The sequence below is a fragment of the Protopterus annectens genome, chromosome 4.part1 (genome assembly GCF_019279795.1).
Source record: "Protopterus annectens isolate FY-2018-M chromosome 4.part1, PAN1.0, whole genome shotgun sequence".
NCBI lineage: Eukaryota > Metazoa > Chordata > Ceratodontiformes > Protopteridae > Protopterus > Protopterus annectens.
The window spans coordinates 46339657-46363113 of record NC_056734.1 but is presented as its reverse complement, the minus strand read 5'-3'; the positions used below and the strand labels follow the sequence as shown (position 1 = coordinate 46363113).

Sequence of the window (23457 nt, the reverse complement as noted above, 5' to 3'; positions counted from 1 at the left end):
CTGCAAACTGGGCGCCATAATTGACTCTCCAGTCGACACAAGCATCCTCCAAAAGGGCCTCATAGAAACAGACAGCTGGTGCCAGAGCCATGGCCTCAAGCTAAATGCCAAAAAGTGTATAGTCATCCCCTTTGGCAAAAACAAAGTGCCCACAAATTACCACATAGGTGGTAATCCATTAAGTACAGAAGAAGTAATTAGGGATCTGGGGACCCAAGTTGATAGCAATCTCTCATTTGACAACCACGTGGCCAAAGTGGTTAGAAAAACATTTTATATAGCCCACCTAATCATGAAGGGATTCACATCTAGATCAGGGGACGTCATTGTGCCTCTTTACTCATCCCTCATCAGGCCCATAATTGAGTACAATGCCCCTTTTGGGATGTACCTTACCAGACACCTGCAGCAACTAGAAAGACCCCAAAAGTACCTCACCAAGAGGATCAAAGGGCTCAAACAGATGCCATATGCTGCCCGGTTAAAGAAACTCCAGCTCTACTCAGTGGCATACCACCTGTTCAGAGGCGATCTGTGCCTGACGTATAAAGCCATGTCCAACCCGGAATTAATGGCCATGCTGCACCTCAGAAAATCCAAATCCCACCCAGCCACCCGCTCCACAGACTTGAACCTCAGCACTGAAATAAATAGGACATGCTGGAGGGACAGATTCATAACCCAGAGGCTCCCTTCACTCTGGAATAAAATCCCAGTCCAGGTTAGGCAGAGTCCCTCATTGACTCTCTTCAAGAGGAATCTTGATGAGTGGATGGGAGATCGTAGGTTTACCCCGGGTATCACTTCTGTGTCACTGTTAGACAGAGGCACAGTATACTAACCTCGAAAAAGGGCATAGCAAAATAAATTTAAAATGGGTGGTGAAAGCCAAACACATTCTGGCTAGGCTTATAAATGCCCTAGGGCAGATAGCCTAGTATGAACCTATGAACCTAATAGCAAACGTTTCATGATGCAACGGCTGTTATTGAATCATCTTACCAAGCATTCAAGAGAAATATTTAAAGACTGTTCCTGATTTTGTTCCTTGTTTCTGATTCTTGAACTAAAAAGTTGAGAGGGCAGAGGGTTGTTGAACTATATGGTTCTGACAACAACAAGATGAGATACATTTCTGGGTTATTATTTATGAATTTATTCATTCACTTGATCTCAAGCAAATATCCGAGTTGTACAGTCATACAAGTGGCTGTAATTGATGGGTGTCGGTGTGCCTGTGTGTGCATGTGCGAGTGGCTGTAACTGATGAGTGCAGGCGTGCCTGTGAGTGCATGTGCAAGTGGGTGTAATTGATGTGTATGTGCGCATGCGCATGTGTGTGCGTGCTCGAGAGTGTGTGTAAGTGTGTATGCATGTGTATGGGTCAAAGATCAAAGTATTAGCAAAGTAGTGGGTAGAATAAAGTCATAATAACTGTGGAAGTTGTGTGTCACTGAGAATTTATATGTAGAGATGCTCAGAAAGAATATAAGAATAATTCGGGGGGAGGGGTATCCTGGACTTTTGCAGCTTACACTAAAGTCTTTAGTATATGAAGAGATGAGTGTGTGGTAAAAGTATATTACAACTGATATGTAACTTTTTTGTCTTATAAATAATGTAAAATATTATGTTGTAACCAAGTGACTGTTCTAGCAAGCAAAGAGAGACTGGTAGTATTAAAGAACTTTATACTTAAGACAGAAACATATGGAAAAGCAGTCTTACACTTTGCACAATAAGTTACAAACAGAAGAAGAAATAGGTTTGCCAGTATTTACAATGGTTGTAACAGTTTAACTATGGTGTGAGCTTCCTACCTAATAGTAAATGTGTCTTATTTTATCCTTCTGCTCCATACTGTACTAGATAGTATAATATTCCACATTTCGGGAAGGAAAGTCAATTATGGTTGCAGTTACTTTAATTCTTTTGCTTGTTGGTGTTATGGTATGGTAATCATGATATGTATTGCTTTATGCTGACTGGATTGGTTATGTTTTTTTTGGGGGGTGTTTGGCTTTTCCCGTCTGGGGATTTGGACTTTTGTAACTTGAGTATCTCAGCATTTAAATAAATAGATATATGATGAAACAGGTGTAAAACAACATGTTAACCATGCTATGAGCTCCCAAATTTAACTAATTAGGTATATAGTGAAACAGGTATAAAATAACATTTTAGCAGTGCTGTAAGCGCCCACATTTAAATAATTAGGTATATAGTGAAACAGGTGTAGAATAACATTTTAGCCATGCTCTGAGTTCCCACATTTAAATAATTAGGTATATAGAGAAACAGATATAAAATAACATTTTAGCCATGCTGTAAGCTCCCACATTTAAAATGCTGCTAAGAGATTTTCTTCTTCTACTCTGACTTTCATGCTTCTGTTTCCATTTATACTGTCACTTAAAAAAAATGATTATGTATTTTCTAGGTATTATTGGAATGTTATCTCTGCAAATTGTCTTATCCTTTCTACTGTTTGTACATTTTTATATATCAACAAATGTTCTAACTAATTGTATAAAGTACTACATTTGTTTTATTCATGTATCTACAATGTTTTATTTTGTTAATTGTATGTAATAATGTGGAGCTTTTCTCCTCGGGTCTCCACTGAAAATGGGCTCCTGCAGGCCCAGTGGACTTTCCAGGTCAACAAATGCAATAAATAAATAAATAAATAAATATTGGATCCTCCTGGAATGATAACAGAAACTAAGCCAGCTGTTAAAATCAATAATTTTATGGTTCATACTGTGGCATCATAACTGATAAAGGTAGAGTAGCAGGTTAGTGAATTGATTGTTTATTTTTTTTTTATCCCTGTCTTTCATGCTTATTGGTCTGCTTACCTGCTGCTGCTGAGAGACAATAGCTGAGGACCAAGCTGGAGTTAGGAATTTTTTTTGTAACTTTTCACCTTCGCATTATTGGTTGTTGAACACACCACCAAGATGGAGTCTGCAATACTAGCCTGTTGGTGCATTTGTGATTCCACACTCACACACACACACACACACACACACACACACACACACACACACACACACACACACACACACACACCACCTACAATGTGGAGTTGGTGCTTTGCAAGCCTTGTATGCATTCTAGGTATACTTCATATACTGCACTACTACTCATAGTCCTGTAGATGGAAGTATCACTGTGGGACCAAATCACCTTCCTTCGGCTGTCTACCAATATAATTAAGAAGGCCTTGGCCACTCACTTCCATTCTCCAAGTTCCTTGTTCCAACATCAGCATCTGCTACTTGAATCCAGGTCATTGGGGCTGCAAGTAAAGCTGCACTCCTCTGTACACCAGAGCCAGGAATTAAATTAAATAATCAGTCACAACAACAATAAAAGAAACCACAAAGGGAGCAACATTCCTGCTGTAAAAATCAGGTAGACCAACAACAAATACGTCCTCATGTACAGGAACAGAGTGGCAGTATCAATGCATCCAGAAAATAATGTCCAATTATTGTGACAAAATGTCAGAATCCATATATTCCAAGACGTCTTTATTGTGACAAAATGTAAGCGCGTTCACCATAGGCCTTCTTCAGACTGTATAACTTTCACATAAAAGAACTTTTAAATACCACAAACAATTAATCTAAATCATTGACGTCAGTATTCCCTATTTAAAAATTTTAAAGTGACATTATATATACCATCTAAACATATATTAAAATCACACACATTGTTAAAAATAGTTATAAGATAAAACTAAACAGTAGAAATACAAAGCGTCAGCTTCATCTATCAAACGCTTTAAATAACAAATGCATAAAACACCTTAAAAATCCTAAAACACGAAAATATTATACCCTGAGCAAAAACATATAAAATGCATATTACAAAATTCTGAGTGACTGTTACTATTTACTGTTTAGGTCGCGGTTGTCGTCTTTTCTTTAAAACAGGTCGAAGATTAACTTTATCATTTAGACCAGGAGGCTGGCCAGCTCTACAGCGAACAATCCAACGAAGTTCATTCTCCTGTGTGAAATTATCTGTATCTCCACCTCTAAAGTTGGGTTTTACAACCTGCATAACACGGAAATTGAAAGTATGTGTATCTCCATATAACTTGCAGTGTTTGGCTAAAGCATTATGTTCAGAACCTAAGCGCATGTGATAGACATGCTTCCTAATACGTTCTCTTAATTGCCTATTGGTTTTACTAATATAGAACGCTGAGCATAGTGAACACTTAGCCAAATATACTACGTTAGTACTCAAAAAATCCGTTCCAGTCAGAAAAGAAAACTCCTGGCTTATAATGGGCTGTTTAAAAACATTATCAGTGTCAATATACCTACATTGATTACAGGGTATAGTATTGTAATGAAAACCATTGGGCTGAGCGTCATTAAAACTCATCGGGTAATGACAAAGCAACTGCTTCAAATTTCTTTTATTTTTATATATAAACTTAGGTTTAGTACCCACCACACTTCTAATATCATTATCTATATTGAGCATATCCCAACGTTTTTCTATGATGGCTTTAATATTCTGGACATCACTAGTAAAATATATTGGCATACTTAACCCGGTAGTCAAGTGCGGCTGTCTAATTTCCAAATAATACCAATATGAAAGATGTGTACAAGTCTGAAGTAGACCAAAACCAAAAAACAGGACTTGCACGAGTGCCCAAATGAAGGTCAAAAACCAAAACTCCTTAGATAAGCACAAGCACTTTTTCTTCAGCTGCAACACAAAAGAATACGACATGATCAAGTCTTCATCAGAGATGAACAAATCACAGTAGACCTTAAATCAATTTATACCATTCAACGCTCTGTGATGTTGTAGTCTCCACACCTCCGTAATATCCATCTTGACAGCTGTGCTGTCAAGATGGATATTACTGAGGTGTGGAGACTACAACATCACAGAGCGTTGAATGGTATAAATTGATGTAAGGTCTACTGTGATTTGTTCATCTCTGATGAAGACTTGGATTCTATGTCGAAAACGTATTCTTTTGTGTTGCAGCGTTAAGGAATTAAAGTGCTTGTGCTTATCTAAGGAGTTTTGGTTTTTGACCTTCATTTGGGCACTCGTGCAAGTCCTGTTTTTTGGTTTTAATTTCCAAATAATCATTCCTTTCTGAAAAATATGGGCGTGCCTTAGTGTCCCTCAAATCACATACCACTGAGATAGCTCTATCAACCTCTCTCTCTTTATAACATCTTTCTACAAACCTAGATCTGAGGTCCGACAGTTCCTTCCCAAACCCATCATCAGAAGGATTAAGTCATATTGCTCTCATGATTTGCCCTTTTATTACATTGTCAAAGACGTACTTAGGATGCATACTGCTCCTGTGCAATAAGGTATTCCTGTAGCATGCTTTTCTATGATTGGAAGTATTTAATAAACCATTCGTGAGTCTCACGATGTCAACATATAAAAAAGAAATATGACTCCTAGATGAGCACATGGTAAACTTAAGGAAGTCAGTTGAATTTTTCATAAATTAATTAAACTCTACTAATTGGGTTTCACTACCCCTCCAAATTAAAAAGAGGTCGTCAACAAACCTCCTATAAAATCCCACATGTTGTTGAAATTCCCTTAAAGAAAAAAGGGACTCATGTTCCCAGTCAGCCATAACTATATTGGCGTAGCTATTGGCACACGAGGTGCCCATAGCTACGTCATCCTTTTGAATGTAAATATCATCATTAAAGATGAACACATTATTATCTAGTACAGTTTCTAAAAATAATGCTAGCAGATCTATAATTTTACCATCCAAATCAGAATTCAAATCTAAATACCGTTGTACACTAACCACACCCAAATTATTCTGTATGACCGTAAACAGACTTTTAACATCAAATGTAACTAATATGTAAGAATCTTTATCACCCAGGCTTCTAGTATAATTATAAAGATCTAGAAGGAACTGTTTACTATCTTTCAAAATGACTGGATTAGCCTCAACAATGGGTCTCAAATAATCTATAAATATTGAATAGGGTTCAGTTAGCCATCCCTGTCCTGCGACGATGGATCGCATAGGTGGATCAGGAATGGACTTATGCACTTTAGGGAGACCTTTCAAAACGGGAATCAATGGATTATTCCCTTTCAGATATTTAAACAAATTCCAAGTCACAATATAACTTTTCAATAGATCATCCAGCGTATCTTACACTCGAAATACCTTATTGGTTACTGCTGCCATATCTATCTTCAGATAAAAAGTGTCATCACCCAGCATAGTATACATACTTCTTAAATAATCTTTTAGATCTGGTAATAGGGATTTGAATGTGACTGTGAATGACTCTGTTGAAAGAAATCCTGTTGCTTCAGGTATTAATGTGAATAATGCTGTGAACACTCCGAACAACAGTGATAGGAGTGTGAATGTTATTAATGATGTACACAATGAGTTTGTTTCTATTCATAGTAAGGCTAATAGCATGACTAGTTTGAATACCTTGGATAATGGTCAGGTTGACACAGTCATATTACAAGGAGTGTCTGGTAGTATTGGAACAGACACTAATAATGATACTGAATCCATCAATAGTAATATTAGATCCGTTGATGAACCTGTAGTAAGGAGGAAAACAGGCTTGAATAAATCTGCTAACACTTTTACAGCGGTAGGAGGTAATAGATTACAGACCCCTTTCCCGATAGAACTCCCTCGCTCGAATGGGAGAACCAGATCCATGAGCATGGGACGGCAGAAGTGGAAGGGTTCGGAAGGGGACTATGTTGGCCCAACTTTGAAGAAGATGTGGGGAAGGGTGGAAGGTCCCTGATTGTGAACTTTTCCCACAGAGTGTTAAACAAGTATGAACAAAAAGTCCTTAATAAAGGACTCACCTTTATACATAGTAGGAGAAGTGATGTAACTGAGTCCATCTTGGATGTTAGGATGTATGTACGGAATGTACAATTAAAGTTGGATTTTGGAGGTGATAATGAAATAGGGCATACTAAAGTGTTTAAACCAGTCAGTACATATGTACCTCCTTTACACCCTGTTCTAGACACATTCACAAGACTGGTAGAGAATGATTTATATAAATATTATGAGAACAATTTTAAGCAAAAAATGAGATGTAGAAGAAGTAATTTAACCTTTCAACAACGGAAAGCACTTACTGAATTAAGGAATGACCGGTCGATAGTCATTAGACCGGCTGACAAGGGAGGTCCGATTGTGTTATTGGATCTAAAAGATTATTTAAGAAGTATGTATACTATGCTGGGTGATGACACTTTTTATCTGAAGATAGATATGGCAGCAGTAACCAATAAGGTATTTCGAGTGTATGATATGCTGGATGATCTATTGAAAAGTTATATTGTGACTTGGAATTTGTTTAAATATATGAAAGTGAATAATCCATTGATTCCGGTTTTGAAAGGTCTCCCTAAAGTGCATAAGTCCATTCCTGATCCACCTATGCGACCCATCGTCGCAGAACAGGGATGGCTAACTGAACCCTTTTCAATATTTATAGAATATTATTTGAGACCCATTGTTGAGGCTAATCCAGTCATTTTGAAAGATAGTAAACAGTTCCTTCTAGATCTTTATGATTATACTAGAAGCCTGGGTGATAATGATTCTTACATATTAGTTACATTTGATGTTAAAAGTCTGTTTACGGTCATACCGAATAATTTGGGTGTGGTTAGTGTACAATGGTATTTAGATTTGAATTCTGATTTGGATAGTAAAATTATAGATCTGCTAGCATTATTTTTAGAAACTGTACTAGATAATAATGTGTTCATCTTTAATGATGATATTTACATTCAAAAGGATGGCGTAGCTATGGGCACCTCGTGTGCCAATAGCTACGCCAATATAGTTATGGCTGACTGGGAACATGAGTCCCTTTTTTCTTTAAGGGAATTTCAACAACATGTGGGATTTTATAGGAGGTTTGTTGACTACCTCTTTTTAATTTGGAGGGGTAGTGAAACCCAATTAGTAGAGTTTAATTAATTTATGAATAATTCAACTGACTTCCTTAAGTTTACCATGTGCTCATCTAGGAGTCATATTTCATTTTTAGATGTTGACATTGTGAGACTCGCGAATGGTTTATTAAATACTTCCATTCATAGAAAAGCATGCTACAGGAATACCTTATTGCACAGGAGCAGTATGCATCCTAAGTACGTCTTTGACAATGTAATAAGAGGGCAAATCATGAGAGCATCAAGACTTAATCCTTCTGATGATGGGTTTGGGAAGGAACTGTTGGACCTCAGATCTAGGTTTGTAGAAAGATGTTATAAAGAGAGAGAGAGGTTGATAGAGCTATCTCAGTGGTATGTGATTTGAGGGACACTAAGGCACGCCCATATTTTTCAGAAAGGAATGATTATTTGGAAATTAGACAGCCGCACTTGACTACTGAGTTAAGTATGCCAATATATTTTACTAGTGATGTCCAGAATATTAAAGCCATCATAGAAAAACGGGATATGCTCAATATAGATAATGATATTAGAAGTGTGGTGGGTACTAAACCTAAGTTTATATATAAAAATAAAAGAAATTTGAAGCAGTTGCTTTGTCATTACCCGATGAGTTTTAATGACGCTCAGCCCAATGGTTTTCATTACAATACTATACCCTGTAATCATTGTAATCAATGTAGGTATATTGACACTGATAATGTTTTTAAACAGCCCATTAAAAGCCAGGAGTTTTCTTTTCTGACTGGAACGGATTGTTTGAGTACTAACGTAGTATATTTGGCTAAGTGTTCACTATGCTCAGCATTTTATATTGGTAAAACCAATAGGCAATTAAGAGAATGTATTAGGGAGCATGTCTATCACATGCGCTTAGGTTCTGAACATAATGCTTTAGCCAAACACTGTAGTTACATAGAGATACACATACTTTCACTTTCTGTGTTATGCAGGTTGTAAAACCCAACTTTAGAGGTGGAGATACAGATAATTTCACACAGGAGAATGAACTTTGTTGGATTGTTCGCTGCAGAGCTGACCAGCCTCCTGGTCTAAATGATAAAGTTAATCTTCAACCTGTTTTAAAGAAAAGACGACTACCGAGACCTAAACAGTAAATAGGAACAGTCACTCAGGATTTTGTAATATGCATTTTATATGTTTTTGCTCAGGGTATAATATTTTCGTGTTTTAGGATTTTTAAGGTGTTTTATGCATTTGTTATTTAAAGCGTTTGATAGATGAAGCTGATGCTTTGTATTTCTATGAATTAGTTTTATCTTATAACTATTTTTATCAATATGTGTGATTTTAATATATGTTTAGATGGTATATATAATGTCACTTTAAAATTTTTAAATAGAGAATACTGACGTCAATGATTTAGATTAATTGTTTGTGGTATTTAAAAGTTTTTTTATGTGAAAGTTATACAGTTTGAAGAAGCCCTATGGTGAAAGCGCTTACTTTTTGTCACAATAAAGACGTCTTGGTTATATATGGATTCTGACATTTTGTCACAATAACTGGAAATTATTTTCTGGATGCATTGATACCGCCACTCTGTTCCTGTGCATGAGGACGTATAAATAATCAGTCAGTCAAACAAACAGTCATTATTGACTGAGTACCAGACAGTTTTCAGCCATGACTTTGACCAAAAGACAAAGATAATAATCAGTGTAACAACATTTATTGCATTTACAGATAACATTTTCAAATCTTGAAACAACAAACATTTTATAAAAGAATATTTGTACAGAAGTCTAGCCTCAAGGAGTGATCTGTTGAGTTACCCAGTCACAGACTGGTGGTATTTAGGACCAAGAACTCTATTTCTGAGATAAAAAAGACCCCTTAAGCATGTCAGTGCATGGCTTATTGGCCTGAATGTAGCTATAAAGACTTGTAAATATATATATGTATATGTATATATATATATATATATATATATATATATATATATATACATACATATATATATATATATATATATATATATGTGTGTGTGTATGTAGGTCTTCCTGAGAAGACCGAAAGAACACTTACCCGAAGACAACAAAACTGAAAGACTGAGATGACATCACCGAATCTTCATTTAAACAAAGCCTCCCATAACCAAGAAGTTACCCAGGGAGGGAAGTGGTCAGCCAACAATTGAAAGAAAGCATATGGAATCACTCCAAACCCACGCGAGTGCAATGCATCTAGAATTAACAGACAGTAATCAAATAGCTGCTTCTCTGGGGCAGAAAAAAGTTATCTATAAATCAACCTTAACTATGAAATATCTCCTTTGAAGCTTCCCCACTCATGATTTCATAACTGTTACAAAACTTTATGCATCCACTACTTCACTGCAATGTGACTTCAGCTGGATAGTCACTATATTCATAGTGCTCCACTTCTTAGACTTTTATCTTTAGCTATGTACCCTTCTCTTCTTACCTCTTGTTTTTTTTTTTTTTTTGGTGTGTTTTTTATGCCAGGGTGTGGACATTTATTTTTTGTTATTCCTAGCCTTGTCCTTTCAGGGCTCAGCCTCCTTCTCTCTACTGGCAGGAAAACTCTGAAGGACTTCATGCCCAGACTTGTCTTTTAGTCAGCTCAGCTCGAGCTTCTTGACAGTTTGGGTATGTATAAGGTGCTGTGAAATGTTTTGGTAGCTGTAATATCCTTGGAAGGATATAACCCAATATGAAGAAAATCTTTGTTTTGCTTTGGATTCCAGCCTTGGTTTCTGTGCACAGGGCAGCTTTTTAGACCATGCATCCTTATTTGGTTTGTTGCTTGAATTTGTAGTGGTAACCATTTCCTTGATTGTCATATATAACAATATGGTAGACTGTGATTCATGCTGGCAACATGATTTCTGAATCCTGGGTAGAGCAACATAGTGCCACCATGACACATGATGCATGTATATTTGCAACACCATACAAGAATAACCCTTAAACAACTTCATACAAACCCCCCTATCTAATTTTTACATCCACACATAGGGTTACCACCTGTCCCACTTTGCGAGGGACAGTCCCTCTTTGGACAGTTGTGTCCTGCAAAGAATTTGTAAAAATGGCAAATATCCTGAGATTTTAGAGCAAAATGATTTCCTATATTTTATGTAAAAGTTGTATAAAACAGTTATTCTGTATCTGAAACACCTAGATATTATAAGAAACAGAATAAGCAACTAAAATGCTACAAGAATAAGCTGGCCGTGGGTATGTTTCGGCCTGCAAAATCTGACGTCTGTACCAAAAATGTCCCACTTTGGACAATTGAAAAGTTGGCAACCCTGTCTACACATCCCCGACCCTAACTACCTATTTCTTACTTGCACACACCTCTCAAACACTTAAAAACACACACGCACACACTTACCTCTCACTTGTACGCTTGTCCCAACATCTTCTGGATTTGAAATTCCGCGCGTGGGGTGGAGGCGGAAGCTAAAGACATAAGCCAACAGTCGCACAGACAGAGAAGACGAAATCAGGTCGCAAACACCTGTTCCGTCTGTGCGACTTGACGCAAAGAAAAAAAACCCATTTTTTTTAAATTAAAAGAAAATGAAGTCTCCGGGCCAGCCGAATCCAGGGGGGTGCAAGTGCACCCCCTTGCACCTGCCTGCGGGCGCCCTTGCTCACAAAGTCTACTCTACATCTCTTTTTAGGAAATATGCCTGTGGTCAGGCTGTTCTTCTTGCCAACAGACACAGTCCCTGCTTATTTTGTTTTGGGCAACCACACAATATTTGCAGCTGTTCTTTTTTACATGCAGTATATTTCAGATGTGGTGGTGGTGCTGTGGTAGCGTTGTTGCCTCACAGTAAGACGTTGTCCCGTTCAATTCTCAGCTAGAGCATCTTCTGTGTGGAGACATGCGTGAATGGGCGTACCTTCGTTGAAAGTTGTGTGTCAGAGCTGGCAATTCGGCACGTAAAAATCTACTGCCAATCATTAGTGGACCAGAGTTCCGCTGTGGCGACCCCTAACCGGGAAAAGCCGAAAGACGCAACAACATATTTAAGATACCATGGCTTCAGTGCATTCATTATGGCAATCTATTTTTCTGCCACCAAGTTCGATAATAAGTCCAGTAAGTTGTCTAGTTCTAGTTTTCGATAACAACTCAGACCAACCTTGAGACTGTGTTTTAGATAAAGGCCACTATCTTCTGCCCTTTTGAAAATTAGTGAGATTAAATAAATTCTTTCAAGAAAGGTTGTTGCTACTGTTTTGCATACTGTTGCTATGATGTCAGACCCAATTATTGCAAATGCTATGGGGACTTCTGCTCCTAAAGTTTTGTTGAAAGAAATTGCTGTTACATGTCCAGCCAGTCTTCTAGTTCAGAAATAAATGTGATTTCATCTCCATCTCCTGCCCACATATACTCACATCTATTCACTCTTCTACTTCATAGGTAAGCACTACGCAATCGGTCTGCAGATCTTTTCAAGCCTAGACAAAAAACCCTCTCAGACTTCCCCTTCAAGTCTTAGTGAGGGCAAGACAAAATAGACTGGGAGAGAATTTGAGGCTGCCCATCCAGTTATCTAGGTTTACCTTAAAGGTGGCAATGGTGCTACACTGCTTGACATGTTGGGATATGAATGTCTTATGCCTACATTCCTTATTTATCTGCCAGTAAAAGTTTAGTTGCTTTAACCAAGTATTTTGTCCCATTAATTCTGCAGCGGAACAGAAGATCAAATAGGGTTGTATCTTTCATGACACTAAAGGGTAGACATAGCTTTCCGTGGAGAAGTCTATAATCTGAGTACAGAATCAAAGTCAAAGTAAACTTTATTGTCATACAGATCAGCACAGAGGAAAAAGTGTGTATCACTGCACGAAATTTTGATACTCAGGCTCGAACCATATGAATGACAATTTACAGAAGGAAGTAGATTAAATTAGCAAAAATAAATTAAATGAAATAAAAATAAAAAAAGATATAAAAAATTAAATAAAGTAATTAAATCAGAAACACAAGAAATACAACAGCAGGAATAGACTCAGTATGCAAAAAAACAGTACTATAATAAATAAGAGAGGAACACATGTACACCTACCCACCACCAATTACAGGTCACAGTTTTCCTAGTGCAGATAGAGACGTATGATGCGAGTTATTCAGAGAGTTTATATAAACAACAATGACATATTGCGCACAAATAATGTCTTACCCATGTAGCACGTTAGGCTATGGGTTTGCTATTCAGCAGTCTGATAGTGTGTGGGAGGAAGCTATTATGGAATCTGGATGTCTTGCATCTAATGCTTCTGTAGCAGAGTTTCTGTTTCAAAGAAAGGGCTGCCAGTCACTTGTGATAATTAATGGCGGTAGAAGCTATTCCAAAGGTGCAAATCAGGAGATGATGGTTATCTTCTCCTGTTCCCTCTATTGTGCAAACTCAAGTGGTCTACTGTTTTCAGCCTGGAGCTTCATTTTTGCTGTCACCCAGTATTCCATTGCTGGCAGCCTGCTCCAGTCATTTTCATTCTGACATGTCCACCTCCAGTGATGGTCATGTCTATTACAAGAACATTACCTCCAGTGTCAGTGTAGGTGTAATGCTTTCTAACTTGTCTTACCTCACATTAGTTTTCAGGAGTGATGTCGTAAGTATCCCGAGTGGTCCTGTAAATGCAAAGTGTTTTAAGGGATAATATAAGCAAAAGTATCTTGAGTGATAGTGTAAACATGATTGCCCTGAGTGATGCTGTTGGCATGTATATCCTGAGTGGTGATACAGTTGTGAGTGTCCTAAGTGATGCTGTAATTGTGAGTGCATTGAGTGATGCTGTAAGCATGAGTGTCATGTATGATAACTCTGTGTCCTAAGTGATGCTGTAATTGTGAGGTCACTCAGTGGTGATGTAAGCATGGGTATCAAGTATGATGACTCTGTGTCCTAAGTGATGCTGTAATTGTGAGGGCACTTACTGGTGCTGTAAGTATAAGCATGAGTATCATGTATGATGACTGTGTGTCTTGAGTGATGCTGTAATTGTGAGTGCACTGAGTGATGCCGTATGCATGAGTATCAAGTATGATGACTCTGTTTCCTGAGTGATACTGTAATTGTGAGTGCACTTACTGGTGCTGTAAGCACGAGTGTCATGTATGATGACTGTGTGTCCTGAATGATGCTGTATGTATGAGTTTCTTTAGTGCTGCAGTAAGTATAAGTATCCTGATTGATGCTGTAAGTTTGAGTATCCTATACTCAGTGGTACAGTAAATGTGGGGCCGTAAGTGATACTATAAGTGTGAATATAGTGAATGTTGCTGTAAATATGAGTGTTTTGTGTGATGCTGCTTATTGTTTCTTGTAGGCATGATAATTAACCCATTGCCCAACTTACAAATTCAACTTTTTGTGAGGATTTTCTGTGAATTTTTCATTTAGAACTGTCACATTAAAATAATTTGGTTGCCAGACAGATGGGTTTTAAGTCAACCAGTGAAACACTAGAGCATCATCAGATACAATCCTTAGATCAACTCCACTACCTTTGAATAGGTCTGATGGCTATCAAATTGTAGTTTCTGGATTCACATCACTGAAAACCAAAAATATTAAAGCTGATAATATGCATCTAGATCTGTTTCTCTGACCAAGTTAACAAATACAACCTGGCGTTAAGAGCATAACAAGAATATGCGCTTCCAGCATCCACACCCAAGTTAGAAACTATACAGAGTCCTCTGTGTTGGATGTGGGCTTTCAACATCCACACCCAAACTAGAACTACACATAGTCCTCTTTACCGAACTGAGTGTCCTGGCACTCAGGCCCCTTACTCACCACTCTGTATGAAGTTCAATGACTTCCACTGTCCCTTGCCCACAATAACTGCCTTTAAAACAAATTATTATTTTGAAAGATGCACACAAGCATCCTGGCAAGGTAGTACTGCCACCACAGTAGAATAGGCTAGAGACCCACCAGCTATTGCACCACTTCTGATTGTAGTAATAATCATAGTAATTATAATAATCACAAATGGTAATCTACATAGCAGTTTGGCTAATTAGAGTTGGATACTAGCAGCTTGACAGTCTACGGTGCTAAATAATATCCATGTCTGAAAGAATAAACGAAACTAAATAAATACTCATCCACAGTATCTTAAAAGTGATTAAAATACTTAGAAAATAAAGATGTTAACCAATACTGATGCAAGTTAAGTATATGGAAGTATATATATTTGCATAAAACAATACTTGTACAGATATATGTAAAAAGGAAACTTTAACTGTATGCCTGAGTACATGTAACATGGTTGATCTTATCATAAAGAATTCTGAAGTCTAATTAATCTGAGTTGCATTATACAGGCGATCTCAAAACTGCAAACTTTCACAGATGTTTCAACACAAAAGTCTACAGAGAGAATGACTGTATACTTTTAAGATCAACATATGTTAGCCTATTACTCTTTCCCACAGGAACCAGGGGAAATTACACCAGTTTTTCCACATATTCTGAAAGCTGCAGAGTAACAGGAGCTCTTCTATTGCTTCACAACTGAATAAATGTATTCAAATAATTTACTGCCAAATAATATGCACTATGTGTCTTTTTTAAAACTTAGCAAAATGCTTTATCACCCTAGCAGACCTTCAAGGAAACTGAACTTGAGTGTAAAACAGTGTATAGATAGCTTAACATATTACACAGGCATAAAGCACACAAATTATTCTCGCTCAAATAAGTTGGTTTAACTGTTTAGATTTCAGAGTAGCAGACTTTACAATATGAAGTACTTCTTTATACTGCAGATAATTGTTAAGATCATTAGCATGTCTATTGGTTGTCATAGTTACTTATTATAAGATGCTGGCGTTAAGTAGTTTAGCATCAGCTGAATGATATCTGTCAAGTAAAATGAACAGGATTGTCTTTCTTACCATTACATATATATCTGAGGTGTTCATGCAGTTTTATTCTTACTTTACTTTTTTGTTTCTTTTATGTGTTAGATTGCCGGAATAAAACAATACACAAATCACAAATTCAGTGTCACAATTAAACCTACTTTAAAATATGCTATTAGTACAGTTTGCTTGATGTATATACTCACAGACAGTATGTTTGCATGCAAAAAAAAAATACCCAAATAGTTTAGATTCCTTTTGCCTGCTACATCTGAACTTCTGTTAAAACTAGTGTGGACCAGTATATCGTGCAGATTGTGTCCTCTGCTATGACAAGTTTTGTTCATATCTCCCTTATTTATTAATTTATTTATTTCTTTGTTAAGTTTGTGACACTACATCATTGGTCACCACAGTAACTTCAGTAACATAAATAATCTCTATGTTTTCTTCCCTGTGGCAGTCATTATAAAGATAAATTTCTTCATGGTTTCTGCATACCTCCCGTAACACCTTTTGCCTATTTTTGGTAATATTCTTCTGTCATAATCTCTTGCTAAAAGTATTTTAGATGTTTAGGTTACTACATTTAAAAAGTCAGTCCAGCTTCTTCATGCTCTTCTGGCTTGTAAATATTTCCCATAATTTAAGGCATTTATTATATGATTAGGGCAGCAACTTTATCATGTAGGCAAGTCTTATTGTATAATGGTTCTTATATACTGGTATTTACTATGATTATTATCTCCATTTAATAGTAAAGCCAAATAACCGATGTCATTAATAATATAAGTCAAAGCAAAGCGATTATTTTCCAACTCAGAGGAAAACTATTAGGTTCATAGGTAAGTATTAGGCTAGCTGCCTTGGTGGTCCATTTTATGCCTAGCTAAGTTTTCTTATTGCGCATCAAACCTGGTACCTCTTTTTTCTGAGGTAAAAACCCTAATCATTATGCCAACTTCCAACCTATAAAATTATCTGTAAACTGGATTTGAACATTGCATTACCTCTGCTTTTTTCTCCCCAAGCTGTCTGCATTTACACCCTGTACCACAGAGATCATAGCCGGCCTTAGGCATAGGCCAACTAGGCAGCCGCCTAGGGCACTGCTGCAGCAGGGGCACTTTTCCAGTAATCTGGATGATGAAGGTAGACCAGGATGGGGGTAATGGGTAGTGTGGGGGTGCTGTGGAGCCCTTTTGCCTAGCGTACCAGTTGAACAAAGGCCGGCACTGACAGAGACATTATTTATTTTCCATAGGAATCAGGTTAAAGCACATCAGTTTTGTCACATACAAGAAAATGGCAAAAAGACTTACAAGATTTCACATATTGTAGTTACTTCCTTGCAACTGGCTTTTTTCGCAGCACTAGGATCACAAGCTCTTGTCTGCACCATTGCAAACTCCCTTAAATGACGAGCAAGCAATTCATTTTTTCCTGAGACATGTCAGATTGAAGTACATATTTCTGAGTATTACATAAATTCTGTTGGTGATGCTAAGATGTCTTACAAGTGCAATTTCACAATTTGATTTATATTATAGATTCCATGGGGCTTAAATGTAACTTACAAATATATTACAGTCTGAATGAAGTAAACAAGAAAAAACTTCATTTTTTTACCCCATGGCAGCATCACAGGGATATAGCAGAGAGACTACATTTGTTGGAGTATTAAAAGGTGCCCCTTTTAAAAGAAATGAGGACATCATTGACCTCATTTTGAAGAAAAGTAATGAGAATATTAATATTTTGTTATTTTGATGATGATATTTTATTTTCATGTTTGATGGACTGGTGTGAATTTAACAAACCTGGCCTGAAATTTTCTTTGTTGAGAAATCTGTGGATGTCAGGTGGGTGGTTTGTACTTTTCTTCAAAGATTGTGTTTAGTGGTATTCCTCAAGATTCATCATGCTTTTATTTGTATAAGCTTAAGTTTGGCACAGTATGAATTCTGAACTCTTCAGAGATAAATACTAGATCGACCTTTGGATACAATGCATAAGATTACATCAAAAGAAAAAAAATGTTGAAGGGTACTTTCAAAATAAGTAATAAAGCACATTTTGTGTGATATGGAATCACAGTGTGTGTGTGTGTGTGTGTGTGTGTGTGTGGGGAGGGGGGTGGGGGTACTGTGCCTATGTAACTTAACCAGCTTTAAGATCACTGCACCTTATGGGCAAAGTGCAGTACCTCACTGCACCGATGGGGTAAAGTGCAGTACCCTTTGCAGCAACCAATCTTTTTCATCATATTTTCTATCAAATGTACACTATTTGTGATTTGACTGTGTATCCTTTAGCTGTATTGTCTAATACTCTTAGGTCATAGCTTGCATGCCTTTTGATGTCCAAACCTGGCAGTGTATATTTCCTGCTAGACTACTTTATTAAAGCCCTGAAAGATCGAATGTGTTTCTTTTTAAACACATAGACAAAATATAAACTTTTTTGTATACTGTAGGTATATGCCTACTTTAAAATTGTTTTACACAGTGTTATCAAGCACATAATCTGTTTAGATACATGCTATTTATTTACCTTTGTTGTCCAATTGAGACCTACTGAGAATGGCCTGTTTTCATGCAAGAAGTTATGTATGATATGTTTCTATTTTCATTTAAATGTGCACAAGCAGAGTCAATTATAGTAAGCTGAATGGTGACTTTCTTCATAAACTGATTGTCTGACTGTTTTCTAATTGTTGTTTATCACATTGTTTTCCAGTTTTATGAGTTGGAAATTTCAGAATGCGATATTACAAACTTGCACAAATATGGTACGTTATATATGCTGTGGTAGTGAAAGCAGATGCTGAAGAAAATATAATTACAACTACAAATGGCAAAGTCAGAGGAACTCTTATACCAGTCTTTGATGGTTTTGTATCTGCATTCCTTGGAATCCCTTACGGAGAGGCTCCCATTGGAAGACTTAGATTTAGGAAACCCGAGCCACACAAGCCATGGCATGATGTATGGAATGCAACAAAGTATGGAAAAACTTGCTACCAGTACATAGACAAAGAATTTCCTGGATTTTCAGGAGCAGAAATGTGGAATCCAAATACAGAGATGAGCGAAGACTGTTTATACCTAAATGTATGGACTCCAGTACCAAAACCACATAATGCAACTGTTATGGTATGGATCTATGGGGGTGGGTTTTGGTCTGGGGCAGCATCATTAGACGTATATGATGGAAAGATTTTGGCTTTCACTGAAAGTGTGATTGTAGTTTCAATGAACTATAGAGTAGGTGCATTAGGATTCTTGGCTGTACCAGCAAGTCAGGAAGCTCCTGGAAATGTTGGGTTGTTTGACCAGAGACTAGCACTTCAGTGGGTACAGGACAACATAGCTGCGTTTGGTGGGAACCCCAGCAGTGTTACGCTGTTTGGAGAAAGTGCAGGTGCGGCTTCAGTCAACTTTCATGTGATCTCTCCTCAAAGTCATCACCTGTTTACTCGACTTATTTTGCAAAGTGCAAGTGCAAATGCTCCCTGGGCTGTATTATCAAGTTCTGAAGCAAAACAGAGGACTGTAGCCTTAGCTAGAATTCTTGACTGCCCGTACAGCAATGACACAGAAATAATTAACTGTCTAAGAAACAAACATCCTGAAGACATAGCTAACAATGACTTTAATGTTTTGCCATATGCTGTCATTTTTAGGTATGGGTTTGTACCAATAATTGATGGTGATTTTATAACTGATGACCCCAGAGCACTGAATAAGCTAGGACATTTTAAACATACAAATGCATTAGTTGGAGTTAACAAGGATGAAGGCACTTACTTTTTAGTCTATGGGGCTCCCGGTTTCAGTAAAGATAATGAAAGTCTTATTACTAGATCAGAATTTCTAGAAGGTGTAAAAATGTCCCTTCCAGATGCAAGTGAGCTTGGAGTCGAATCTGTAATTTTTCAGTATACAGACTGGGCAGATGAGCACAATCTTGAAAAGAATCGTGATGCTTTGGATGATATTGTTGGGGATCAGAATGTCATCTGTCCTGTACTGGAGTTCGCCCAAAACTTTGCAGAAAATGGAAACAATGTTTACTTGTATTTCTTTGACCATCGATCATCCAATCTTGCATGGCCAGAATGGATGGGTGTCATGCATGGTTATGAGATTGAGTATGTATTTGGACTTCCACTGGCCAAGCCGTCAGATTACACTGCAAGTGAGGAAGCACTCAGCAGAAACATTATGCACTACTGGGGAAGTTTTGCTAAAACAGGGTAAGTTAAACATGAAAATGATATTTCTCCAATTCCTTCCTAAAGCAGTACTGAGTATAGTTGTCTTACTTGCACATAGTTCAGCTTCTCAGAAAATCATTTCATGAGTACTTTACTACTATCAAAAGCTTTTTAAAACCAACATCTCATACACATCATTGTGGGCAGTGTCAGTATAACAGCAAGAAAAATAATTTTAAGAAAGGCAACACCTGTTTGCTATCTTATCCTGTGATCCATTTCAACGGCATTTTCCATTTTTCACACTAATTTAAAAAATGATGTGAGTTGGAGGCATTGGTGGGAGAATACACAGTTTCAATACAGATATAGATAACCATTTTTGTTTCCTTTGTTAATATGCCACTTGCATTAAAAAAATCATTTAGTTTAATAATGCTATTGCTGCTGTTTTTTTATGTATTGAAGAGTTTTAACATTATCAGCGGAAGCTTTTATTTTTCAATAATTTCGTGGGGCATTAATGTTACTGGTGTCTTAAATTCATAATTCACACACAGAATGATAATGAACTTGGAAATAAATTAAACATTATAGGGACTGTTTACAAACAAACATCCAAGTCTGCACAGGTAATAGGTAAGAATATAATGCTGCTCAGGATACAAACTCTTTTATACTGCTCAGTCAACAAATACATTTCTAAGTCTACACACAGGTAACAGGTAATAAACGCGTACTGGAGTTGGTGCTCTTAGGCTCTGTCACAAATCATCTGTAATAGTTTGAACTTCTGAGTAGACAAAATAATTAAATCTCTGTGTACAGTCTCATACTGTCTCAGTGGAAATCACCCTTAAACTCAGGCTATGTTTTTGCTTGTGTCCCTCACCTAGCCAGTGGGCAACGCAGTGGTGCAGCGGTTAACGTTGTCACCTCACAGCAGGAGGTTCTCAGGTTCAATTATTGGCTGGGGTGCCTTCTGTGTGGAGTTTGCATGTTCTGCCTGCGTTCGTGTGGGTTTCCTCTAAGTACTCCGGTTTCCTCCCACATTCTAAAAACATGTGTCTGGAGTGTTTCTCCCCAGGCCTCCACTGAAAATAGGCTCTGTCCTAGTCGGACTTTCCTGGTCAACAAATGTTAAATAAATAAACTACTTAGCACTGTTGATCAGTTTAACATTCATTCAGGCACAATAGGCATTCAGCATTCAGCAGTCAGCCACAATGCACTAATAATGTGAGTCTTCAAACTCAATGCCAGAGTGTAGAATTGTGCTCTTTTTCATCCAGAATGCTTAATGGTATAGTTGCCTGTGATATAAAAGACCATTGTTACTCCAAGTTTACATTTGGCTCATCTACCCAAAACACATGCTAAACAAAATCACTGAAACTGAAAAGTGAGATTTCTGTGTGTTCCACCCAGGATGATTACAGAAGTATGGCTGCTTGTAAATTGAGAGAATGTTATTTCCCCACGTTTCTATTTGTCTCACCTACCTAAAGCACTATCTGTATATAAAACACTAAAACTGAAATGTATGATTTCTAGCTTGACCATATTGGACTCGCAGAAGGATATATTTATCTGCAATTTAGGATTACATTGTTTCTCAGAGTTAGTTTTGAAATGTTTGGCCATTTTCTTATAAGGCGGCGCATACTTATTAAATATTGCTGCATTTTATTTTTGTAAATAGTGGTGGTGCAGCGGTAGCGTTGTCGCCTCACAGCAAGAGGTTCTCCCGTTCAATTCTCAGCTGGAGAGCCTTCTGTGTGGAGTCTACAAGTCCTCCCCGTGGTCGAGTGGCGTTCAAAAGACATGCGTGAATGGGAGTGCCTTCGTTGAAGGTTGGGTGTCGGGCTGACACCTTGGCATCATAAAAATTGACTGCCAATCGTTAGAGGACAGGAGTTCCGCTGTGGCGATCCCTAACCGGGAAAAGCCGGAAGTAAAACAACCGAGTGTCCCAGAAGCATTACATGTCTTTATGGAAACACTGTTGCTCCAGTGTGTACATACTATCTAGGACAGCCAGCATGCTTAGAGTTCTGGGCCTGACTTTTGTTTAACAGACTGCATTTCTGTCTTTTCTGTTTGACTTCCTCACTGACCTGTAGTTTATCGCTAATAAAGTCCTCACCTCTTTACCCAGACTTGTGTCATTTTCTTGCATTTCTCTTTATCTTTAGCAGATTTACAAAGCCATTCCTACTGTTACTGTAGTTATGGCCGTTTTACTCTTCTGATGAATTTTGAAATCATTACCCAGTTTGCATACCACTCTTATTCTTGGCATTTCTGCTTCATCCATTTTGATTTCTTCACACAACATTTTTCAGATCTTTTTATGTATAATGCGGTGCATATCAGACCCTGTGACTTTCTACTATCTCTCAGGTTTGTTGAAGTGAATACTTATAATGTTATAACCATTGAGCAAATAATGCTTTAAGTAATCTCTTGGGCATTTTATATACTTATATACCTCTGGATACGTACCCAGGGAGTGGCGCACTGCAACTGTGGTCCCACTTCACAAAGGCGGTGCCTCCACCGACCCTGGAAATTACCGGCCCATTAGCTTGACAAGCCTTATCTGCAAAGCCATGGAGAGGATCATAATGGACCTCATAAATAAAGACATAGGAAATTTGCAGACTTTGGATCCATCCCAGTTTGGCTTTGTCAAAGGCAGATCATGCCTTCTAAACTTGGTTGACTTTTTCGAAACAGTCACCAAAGCCATTGATGAGGGAAAGGCAGTCCATACAGCCTACCTCGATCTGGCGAAGGCCTTCGATACAATACCCCACTCGGGTATCACTGAAAAACTCATCAGCTTAAATGTTAACCCATACATCACAAGATGGGTTGCAAACTGGCTGAGTGACAGAACCCACAGGGTCAGAGTTGCTGGCGCCATGTCAGACTCAAAGCCTGTCACAAGTGGTGTACCACAGGGCTCAGTCCTGGGCCCACTCTTGTTTGGCATCTACTTTTCCAAGTACAAGCAAACACAGGAGGGTTATGGCTGACAAAGTTTGCAGATGACTGCAAACTGGGCCATAGTAGAAAACACATCTGACACAGATATCCTTCAGAAGGGTCTCACAGAAGCGGATAACTGGTGCCAGAGCCATGGCCTAAAGTTAAATGCCAAAAATGCATAGTCATACCCTTCGGGAAAAACAAGGTTACCCCTAGCTACCAAATAGGTGGCAATCCACTGAGCACAGAAGAAGTTATCAGGGACCTGGGGACCCAGGTTGATAGTAGTCTGTCATTCGACACCCATGTAGCTAAAGTAGTTAGGAAGACCTTCTACATTGCCCACCTTATCATGAAGGGAT

General features: G+C 37.8%; 1 protein-coding gene across 4 annotated transcripts in view; it reads left to right on the top strand.

Moving 5' to 3' along the window:
- BCHE (butyrylcholinesterase) overlaps positions 1 to 23457 on the top strand; it is a 1038257-nt gene that overhangs the window by 104820 nt on the left and 909980 nt on the right. For all 4 annotated transcript variants that reach the window (XM_044069992.1, XM_044069991.1, XM_044069993.1 and 1 more), the window contains exon 2: positions 18622 to 20140. In XM_044069992.1, the coding sequence (XP_043925927.1) occupies positions 18645 to 20140 (1496 nt within the window). In that variant the 5' untranslated portion in view covers positions 18622 to 18644. The remainder of the gene's footprint in view (positions 1 to 18621; positions 20141 to 23457) is intronic.